At 47.2% G+C, this 9,795-nt stretch overlaps 1 protein-coding gene and 1 pseudogene across 1 annotated transcript; both read right to left on the minus strand.

Annotated features, from left to right (window-relative positions):
- Window positions 1-143: 143 nt before the first annotated feature.
- Window positions 144-4,310, minus strand: LOC125515861 (annotated as a pseudogene).
- A 113-nt stretch (window positions 4,311-4,423) lies between these two features.
- Window positions 4,424-9,392, minus strand: LOC125515860 (serine/threonine-protein kinase STY46-like). Its single transcript, XM_048681354.1, has 16 exons — window positions 8,768-9,392; window positions 8,551-8,665; window positions 8,303-8,388; window positions 8,092-8,214; window positions 7,658-7,712; window positions 7,064-7,174; window positions 6,908-6,958; window positions 6,529-6,707; window positions 6,341-6,448; window positions 6,123-6,196; window positions 5,855-6,030; window positions 5,652-5,747; window positions 5,485-5,565; window positions 5,293-5,346; window positions 5,029-5,163; window positions 4,424-4,833 (listed from the first exon to the last, which is right to left on the minus strand). Exons 1-16 carry the CDS (start codon window positions 8,986-8,988, stop codon window positions 4,762-4,764), a joined length of 1,737 nt encoding a protein of 578 aa, XP_048537311.1. The 5' UTR covers window positions 8,989-9,392; the 3' UTR covers window positions 4,424-4,761.
- Between the last annotated feature and the right edge of the window lie 403 nt (window positions 9,393-9,795).

Consider the following 9,795-nt stretch of genomic DNA (forward strand, 5'->3'; position numbering starts at 1 on the left):
GGCAGCCACAACAGGAGGCACGAGAGAGGTCACCGAAGACGAAGAAGGGTAGCAAACAATGGCGACTAACTCAGTCGGCGGAAAGTCTTTTTATTTTGGATTTTAGCATTGGTGCAATGATTTATTTTCTGATAAGAAAAAAATACTAATACTAAGAAGATATCAATTACACCTAGCTCTCTATAACAACACGATATGAAGAGCTATTCAAAACATCGAGGATTCACACAACAAAATAATTAGAAATATATAAGGAAAGAGAAATGGTGACACACGCCAAGCAGGCACATCAACCAAACCATGACAATACCAGGAATACAAGTCTTCTATAGAAGCATCTCCAAGAAGGGAATGATGTGCCAACCCTGTTGTTCCCAAATCCAATCAGCAAAGGTCGGAACATGAGTTTTTACTGAATCATGATCACCATTTATCTTCTCGCAGATGGTACAATAGAGCTACCCCACCAAAAAAAGTCCAACAGAGCTATAGTTGGTGTATCATCTAACTTGCCGGAGACTGGGTTATGCTACCTATCATGCTCAGCGCAATGCAAGGCTGGTCAGCAGGCACCTGCAATATCAGACATGCACCAATATCAACTTCAGCTCAAGAGCATCATATAAGACACCAAGGAGGGAAGCATATATGTTGATGAGCTTACAAAGTGTCCGGCTCGAAGGATCCAGTAGAAATGCAAGTTCTTGTAGGATCTGACGAAGGCTTGGGTGACCTTGGAGGACCCACAGTACAGGGGTTGCCTTGGCAGGCTTGTGAAGTTCTTTAGCCCCTCCCATCTGAAAGTACAAAAGCGTGATTAGAGGGCTCACACCTATCTAAACGACGAGGTGAAGCGTGACAGAGGAATTGAGGGCCTCACTTGAGCTTCTGCACCCATGCTTCTGCGCCGATCGTCGAGCAGATCACATCAAGCTTCACAAGAATAAATTTGTTGGACTTCTAGTACTATAAATAGAGACTTACATAAATTACGCCCATTCATGAAATGCTATTCATTTGGAAATAGCTGGGTATAGAATGTGGACCGTGGGAGTGGTTGTCTCTAAACTGAAAGACGAAAGTTCATGTGAACATTTTATTCAGAAAAAAAATTCATCTCAAATTTAGGAGCCGTTTCTTACTCAAAATGCTTCCATTTGCTAATCTGGTACCTTCATGCAATCGACAGTACATCGACCATTCGTAGCAATCAACCATTTGCTTCACATCGAAGATGAAATCAAGTCGTTTTTAGTGTCTTGGTTACAAGTTGGCCAGTTTCCATTTGTAAATTGCATGGTGACACCATTTGTCTTTCTAAATTGGAAGTAATATTTCAAGAAAATTTCACGGTCATTTGATTTGTAATCTGACTAAATGTTCTTCCATTACTCCTATTAATAAACTTCATGAACAATCAACAAATATATATGTACTAACATTACGCCTATAATAATTCACAAGCACAAAAAAAATGTCAAGGTTTTTATAGGTACTATTTGCCAGAGACATTAAGCAAAAATGAAGAGCAACAGTCACCTGGCCATTGTACACTGTCACATTCACGCCGTAAGACAACAACTCATCAACCTGTGGAAATTGCAGAGAGTTCCATCAATTAGTGAAACATCGTCCCTTTCGTCGCAGTTTAACAAAACAAAAGTAAAATGAACAAATATTTGTCGGTCGGTCTGGAGCCAGGCTCACTTGCCTCGTCTATCCTAGGCTTCATGAAGTCATTGACCAGCGCGTTGTAGACCAGCTCAGATATCCCTTGCCACGTGAGGTTACTGGGGATGATTTTGAGCTTCTCCTTGATGACCCCGTTCATGATGCCGCTTAAGGTGTTGGGGCCAGATGTAGCCTCCTTGCGGCCGAGGTACGTCGAGTACTTCATTGTCTGGGCATTGCTCGCCGCCGCCACCGATGACGAAGAGGCCGCTGACACCGGGTCCATGCCGGCTTCAAGCAAGAAGTTATAGGTGTCCTACCAAGGGGAAAACAAAACTCCCTAAGGTTTTCAAAGAAGTTGAAAGCCACACTAAGCTAGTTGAAAGCTACACTAAGTTAGTTGAAAGCTAGTTCACACTTACAACGCTGGCGCTCTTGGACTCGATAAACAAAAGCAAGTCTGTCCACGACTTCCACGCGGCGGCGAACTGCCCCGCAGCGATCTGCTCCTTCACGGTCGCCGCCATCCTGGTCAGAGTTTGCGCGCGCATGCATGCATGTGATCGGTGAGTCCGAATATATGTTTCCTTTTTTTGCCGTGTTAAGCAAGAAGGCAGGAAGGTAGGCATGGTAGCTCGAATGTTACCCTTTGGCGGCGTCGCCGGCGTTGTCGTCCAGCCTCGACACGTCCAGCAGCAGCGGCGCGTAGGAGATCTGCACCGATCCATCCATCCAAAAGAGCGCTCTTATTAATCTTAACAACGCATTATGCTACGCGATGAGATCAAATAGAAATCCAAGAAACCATTTCGCTCACCGCGAAGTCCTCCGGCGAGATGAAGCTGTCGCCGAGCGCGACGCCGGCGAGCGTGAGGTTGAGCTCACCGGCGCGGATGGCCCGGACGGCGGAGACGCCGAGCGTGACGGCGTACTTGCCGCCGTAGGACTCGGCGACGAGGAACAGCGGGCTCCCCTCCCGCAGGGCGGGCACCTCCGTGGCGAGCGCCTTGAGGAGCGCCGTGGCGTCCGCGGCCGCCTCCCAGTCGCTCGTCACCAGCTCGCTGGCGCTCTCCACGTAGCTGTACCCGACGCCCACGGGGTTGTCCTGCCATTGCCATGCCATGCATCCAGCCAGCCATCAACACAGAGAACACGTTACGACCAGAGCTCGACCGGTCAGTCGTCAGTGTATACATCCAAACGGCGACGTCAGGTCAGGAAGATTAAATATGGAGGAGGAGTTTGTAGCTGTGGCTGACCACGAAGATGAGGTCGGCCTTCTGCAGCCAGGTGGAGTTGCGGGGGTTGAGGTCGACGTCCAGCGGCCCGACCTCCAGGAAGTTGCCGATCCCGACGCCGGACGCTCCCTGCTCGGCAGACAGACATCGATGGAAACGACGGTGAGCTTTCGCCGGTACGGTGGGCAGCCATGGCTCCGGCATAGGTACGTAAGTAAGAAGAGAAGAGAAGATGATGGCGTACCGGGCCGCCCTGCAGCCAGAGGACGGTCGGCCATGGTTTTGACGGCGTGGACACCCTCTGCGGGCTCTTGTAGTACCACCAGAAGAGGTGAGCCTCTGCAACACACATCAAAAACCAAAGGAGCTTCAGACTCTCGCGCCAACGAAACGATGACCAGACCAGCGTATATAGGGAGGCAAGGGAGCACGTGGATTACTTGGCCGGACTTCCACGTATCCCCAGAGCTCGCTGCCGTCGGTGGCGCCGGCGGTGACGGACGCGGCGGAGCCAGCCCGGAGCAGAGACAGGCAGCAGAGGCTGAGCAGCAGGAGAGAGGACAGAGCGACGGGGCGGCAGTACTTGCCCATCTTCCAAGTGGCGCGTTATGCGCGGACTTGCACGGACTGTGGTCTGTGGTGGGCGTGCGTCTAGTAACAAGCGTTACGCGCCTAAAATAGGTGCCGCCATTGTGCGACATAGGCTGCGCATAAACAATTGCTTCGTCGGGAGTTCTAATGCGGCGGCTAGCCAGCAGCATCAGTCGTAACGACGTCCGGTCGACCACAATTACGCCGGCAATTTCACCCCGCTCCAAGGCGGCTTGGTCAGAGCTGCTGGCTACCACGACAGTGATCCCATGCATCTCTCGCCGGCCGCGCTTCAAACGAGGATGCACGTAGACGTAGCCATGCTTCAGCCCACCTACAGTTCTGCTTAGGTTTTTGGCTCTTCATCGTCTTCGTTTCTGCGGCGGCAATGGCGGCACTGAATAAAGAAACTTTAGATCTGTCCTCAACGAGGCAATCGGTCCTATGGTTAGGAACGGATTTGAAAATCAGTCTGTTCAAGTAAGGATGGTGCGGCGGCGGCGTCATCCTCGTGGTGGAACAATGTCCTCGGGCTCCGCCGTTGCGACGGCGTTTGCTCCAACGCCGGCGTGGAGCTTGAGAGGTAGTCCCAGAGATGATGCAGATTATGGTCTGTATCGACGACATCTAAAAGACGGAACATGTGCTGGGTTTGTGTTTGATGGATGGCAGGTATTGTTTCCTCCTTCAGCATCATAGTCGTGGTGGGGTGCCAGATCTGAAATACGATTGCGTGTCCGAGGTGTTGCCCCGGTCTGATTCATTCAACAGCAATGGCTTTACTTTTAATAAGTCACCTTGGAGGTCTGCAAAGCTGCATATAGGCGACGGAGCCGCGTGAAGCTCGGGTGAGGAGGTGATCCATTATTTATTTTTCTTTGGTAGCTGTTATGGTGGTGCCGGAGGTAGGTGACGGACATTGATGTCAAGCTCAGAGATGTTCAACTATCTTTTCAGTTTTGTCATGTCAGTCTTTACATGACTTATATTTTGATTTTTATGATACAAATGAGACATGTTCTACCACGATCCCCCCCCCCCCCTCTCTTGTGTTTTAACGTTCATTCAACAGTAACACTAGAACAAGAAGAACAGTTGATACATGGCAAAAGAAAAAAAAAAGAGGGAGCGAAATGGGGCAAAACAGCTACTACGTGAGGAAATTATTATCAGTGTACACTACAGTAGCGCGGGCATCGAATCACCTATACTTGGGCATCAACACAGAGGAAGCTTGTTAGAGCTGGTGCTGCTGCTGCCTTCAGTGGCTCCTCTTCAGCGCCGAAAGGAAGCCCGACTTCGTTTTCTGCCGGCCGTCGCCGTCGGCTCCCACCTGTCATGTTACTTCCGAGTGAGATATGAACCGCCAAAACGTCTTATATTTAGGAACAGAGGTACTTGGCAGGAAGTAGGCGGTGAATTCCGACAGAAAAAATTGCGTTTTGGTGCAGTTAACTGGAAAATCACGAGAAATTCGCTGAAACATGCGATGGATTCCGATGCAAAAACAAGGGTAGGCGAGGCTGACCTCTTTGGAGAGTCTCTGAAGGATCTCCAAGATCTGGGAGAAATCAGGCCTCTCGGTTGAATCTCTGTGCCAACATTTCTGAAGCAGCTCTGCTAGCTTGGGATTGGTATCCTTCGGAATCGTCGGCCTGATGCCCTGCACAAAATGCGCATCGAGAGGAGGATTAATTAGCATCTCCGGAAAATGCTATCTCATAGCAATGGGTTCCATCAAGTTTATCGACAAGAAAAAAAGGCGGTTCCAACAAGTATCTGCAAGGCTTACCTTCTGAACAACACCTATTGCTGCTTGCAGTGGAGTTAGATAATCATAAGGAATCTGGACAAATAGAACAGTTACAATTTAACTCTAGAAGTAGAAGTAGACGTATACAGATATATATGCTGCTTAAAAAGAAAGCGACATAAAAATGTTAGTCTACTTATGTAGAATAATAATAATAATAATTGCAGCTACCTTGCCGGTTAAAAGCTCCCATAGAACAATGCCAAAGCTAAAAACATCTGCCTTGTGATCATACGGCTTATGCTCTATGACCTGAAGTTAGATAGCACATACATGTTAGAATAGACAAAAAAAATCACTACTGTTTTCTTATGACATGTATAAACATGACGGCACACCTCAGGGGCCATCCAACGGTAAGTTCCAGTCTCCGCAGTCATCACTCCGGAAGTATCTTTCACACGTGCAACACCGAAATCCGCAACCTTTACAACCTGAAAAGGATGCTCTTTTTAATTATAGAGTTTTAACTATTAAGTGAGAATATCAGTAGGAAAGCTATCTGCTAAAATGCATAGCATGATTTATAACACACACCAACCTTGTTTTCATCCATGAGAAGATTTGCAGTCTTGAGATCTCGGTGAATTATGTTGTTCTGATGCAGGTAGCTCATTCCTTTAGAGATGTCTGTTGCCACTCTTAGTATTTCTGGGAGCTTGAAGGAACTGCCCTTTTTATGGAGGTAATCGTATACACTCCCTCCTGACATGAAGTCTAAAATATACCAAAAAGGGGGAAAGGTGTCAAAAACAATTAGCATTATCTGCATGATAACAATTACAAACATTAATCCCATTGTAATCTACCTGTTATAATATATAAGTTGGGCTGTCTTGTACAGGCACCGATAAACTGCACAACATTCCTGTGACGAACCTTTCTGCGAGCATGTGGATTAAGCAATAAGTCTATAACTCTATATAGGCATAAGTAATAATTGCCAGTAACTCAGTCAGGCATTTGAATACTGGCCAAACAAATCGGAGATGGAGCCTGTATATGGAGACTAAACTTTTAAGCTAACCTCATAATGTACACTTCCTGCGCAAAATCTTGGTACATATCTGCACTGATGCGCTCAGGTCTCACTACTTTAATGGCCACATCCTGGATGCAGTATGATCCACGGTACCTAAGAAAACAAAGAATAAAATGACATTCTGCCAGGTTTTCCAAGGTTTAACTGTTCTCACTTCACAAACAGGAACTTACAGGTCACCGTTTGATCCAGATGCAACCTTGTTCCCAAACTTGAGCAGCTTCAGGTCTATTTCCCAAACATCTGCTCCATCTGATGGTATTTGCACACTGGTAGATGTGGGCCTACTCTCTCCACCTTGCAGGCCTTCCAATGAAGGTGATGATGCGCTTGATACTGTACAAGCTTGTGCCTGTACACAACCCAATTTAGTATTCACAATGCATGTCTGCACAAACTTTTCTTTTGCATCATGAAACGAGAACTCTAGGAGATTGCATTTTCTATTATTCAGGTAAAGTTAGCAAATTTACTGAAACCAAACAGGAGAGTGCTTATTATTCAGTTAGAGGTATTAAACTTCACACAAGAAGCCCAGACAGAAGCCTATACCTCAACACTGCGAAATTTCTCCATTATCTTTTCTTGCAGCTGTTTAGTACCCTATGAGTGGCAGTAAAAGAGAATATATCAACACAAAAATTACTGAAATAGTAGTAAGGAAAAGGACACGCTCTAATGTGCTGAAATCAGTTAGCTATTGCATACCACAAGACGCCAACCGGTGACAACGAATACATCCAGTGAGTAGCCATCGATTGTTGAAAATGCGTGTGCTTCTTGGATGTCAAGACCGAGCTCACCAAGCAAACAAGTCAGCTGTAAATGTATATAAGTGTCAGTACAAGAATCCAGCCAGATGCTGAGTGGAGGACCTGGTCTGAAAGTACTTTACAGTAAAGTTCAAGTGATTTCAGTACAATGACATTAATTTTGATGTGTGTTAGAGAAAAGGTGATTTCAGTAAAATCCTGTAGATTTCTGATGTCAATGCATCTTAATAGTTTATTTCTTGTATTTTATTTTATTCAAATTCTTCTTCTATTCACTTATTTTTGCGTATCATTTCTTAGTGACTACTCCCTCCGTCCCATAATATAAGAACGTTTTTGACACTAGTGCAGTGTCAAAAACGTTCTTATATTATGGGACGGAGGGAGTACTTGCCAGCTTCTGCATATACTGAATTTCATTTGCTGTGCTAAGAGCAGGTTGACTGACTCTGTAAATAAAATTGTAATGCCATGGCAGCAGAGGCCTATTTAGATGGGGATTATGCCTTGTCCTGGTACGTTTGTTTACCTGACTAAGTAGCTTTGGCTTATCAGTTGATGCAAATGCTATCTCATGCATTGGCCTGCAATATTCAGAACATAGAGAGAACTAATCAACTACACAGAAAAAAAAATATAAAGGCACCAATTTATCCCTCTAAAGAAATTCACAATATTGTTCGAGGACAGTAAGGAAGTGATCTAAAACAAATATCTTATACAGTATAAATTTAGGAGCAGATTTGCAACTAAGCACTAATTATTTCGATTGTGGGGGGTGTTTTTCTACTTCTACAACTGCAAAGCGGCACCAAATAACACTTCCAATGATTATGGCCAACCTCTTCAAATGGAATAGCAACATTGTGAAATACAATCATATTAATACACCTTCATATTACTGTAAAAAATGTCGTAATCAAAAAGCAAGAAAGCACTTGAACTGAAAAAGAAATTATATACCTGGAGACGAGATGAACGCTATTATCATCGTCGTTATTGCTGCTACCGACATCAGACTCATTTGCTTCGAGAGCTAGTGCCTCTAGATTGGAGGACGAGCCGAATGCAGGAGGGGGGTGAACCCTGAGGAATAATTGCGCAAATCACGGCACAATTAGCAAACATGAGCAAATAAGGAGGTGTCTGACAGATATTCAGAGAGTATACGTACATTTGGCTGGGCAAGTGACTAGAAGGAACCATCTCCATCTCATGATCACAGGAATCATCCATATCACCATCAATAATCCTAGATACCTGAAGATCAAGAACGAAACAGAGCAGTTGCGTCAGTAATCATGAACAGAGACATGCAGAACACAATGTATGAAAACTGAATTTGTCAGAAGATTCATGAGATAACCCACACAAATTAAGTGTTTAACTTTGCAAGATTGTGCTCTGTCGGGAAGATGTTACCTGTACAACGCGCACCGACAGGGCGGGCCGGCGCGCCGGGTCGCGCGCCTCCTCGAGCAGCCGCTGGTGCGTCACCACGTCCTCCGCCCTCTCCGCGTTCACATCCAGCGCGTACCTGCACAGACAGGCGTCGCACGCACGACGGACGGCATCAGCAATTCAGCTCGCACGCACGACGGTGCCGATCGGGCGGCGGGGAGCGGAGGAGAGGGCTCACCGGGCGGGCAGGCGGTGGAAGTGCGCCCAGAGCGCGTCCTGGAAGGCCGGCGAGATCTCGACGCCGCCGGAGGCGCGGAGGCGGGCGAGCACCTCTTTGTACACCTCGAGGCGCCGGCCCTGCTTGTCCGTCCGCCGTCCCCCCGCCCCGACCTCCGGCTGCTGCGGCCGCGGCGCGGACGAGTCGGCGGCCGGCGGCGGCGAGGGCTCCTCCACGGCCATCGGCTGCCGATCCAAGTCCAACCAACCAGGAGCGTCTGCAGGCGGGCGCGCGAGGTAGGAATAGGATGCCCGTGCTCCTACCGCCGCTGCGCTGCTTGCATGGGAGGCGGTGGCGGCCCCGCACGTGAAGAGGCGGCGAGAAGAAAAAGGCGGGCGCTTTATTATAGCGCTCGATCGATGCACGGGCGGCCAACGAGAACCGACGGCCGGATCAGAGATCAGAGACGAAGAAGAGAGCGGAGATGACGGCGTCGCAAATTCGGCAATGCTTCTGCCTCTTTTGGGGTCGGATCGGGCCGGGATTGAATCGATTTGATTTGCGTCCGGAGGAGGAAAGAGGCTGTGAGGTTCGATTCGTGTTGGGGAAGAAAAGTGTAGGAGATCGTGGGGCTTGATGTGCGCCGCGCCCCCTGATTTATGTCTGTCTTTACACGGATTGATTTGATTAAGGATTAAATTATTTTAGGGCCAGATTGGGAGACCCGTGACCAGATTGGTAAAATAATGAGGAGGCCAAGTCAGATGTGATGCGGCGAGTGGAGGATGCGCACTGACAGCCCGTCGTTTCCTTCGTCCCGGACAGATCCACGAGCATAAAACTAGTCACTGGCCTTCTGTCTACAGTACCATCTTATAGAGCTTAAATTTAAAATCTCATCAATCAAGGCAGCTGATGACTAAAGAAAAAATATCTCTCATATTTTACAAAATTAGCACTCAAACTTTAATCTGCATTAATTGCAATATATACATGGATGATCAGTAAATGAGTAGGAATGATTGCATGCATTTGTTGGTTTCTTTTAA

Source organism: Triticum urartu, chromosome 6, assembly GCF_003073215.2.
Source record: "Triticum urartu cultivar G1812 chromosome 6, Tu2.1, whole genome shotgun sequence".
NCBI classification, from domain to species: domain Eukaryota; kingdom Viridiplantae; phylum Streptophyta; class Magnoliopsida; order Poales; family Poaceae; genus Triticum; species Triticum urartu.

Bases quoted from the DNA above. Each gene is read 5' to 3' on its own strand.
- LOC125515860 (XM_048681354.1), bottom strand. From the start codon at position 8,988: ATGGCCGTGGAGGAGCCCTCGCCGCCGCCGGCCGCCGACTCGTCCGCG. The intron at 5,566-5,651 runs GTGTGCCGTCAT...ATCTAACTTCAG, and splicing joins ACCGTTGGATGGCCCCTGAG to GTCATAGAGCATAAGCCGTA. The intron at 5,164-5,292 runs GTAAGCCTTGCA...CATTTTGTGCAG, and splicing joins CAATAGGTGTTGTTCAGAAG to GGCATCAGGCCGACGATTCC.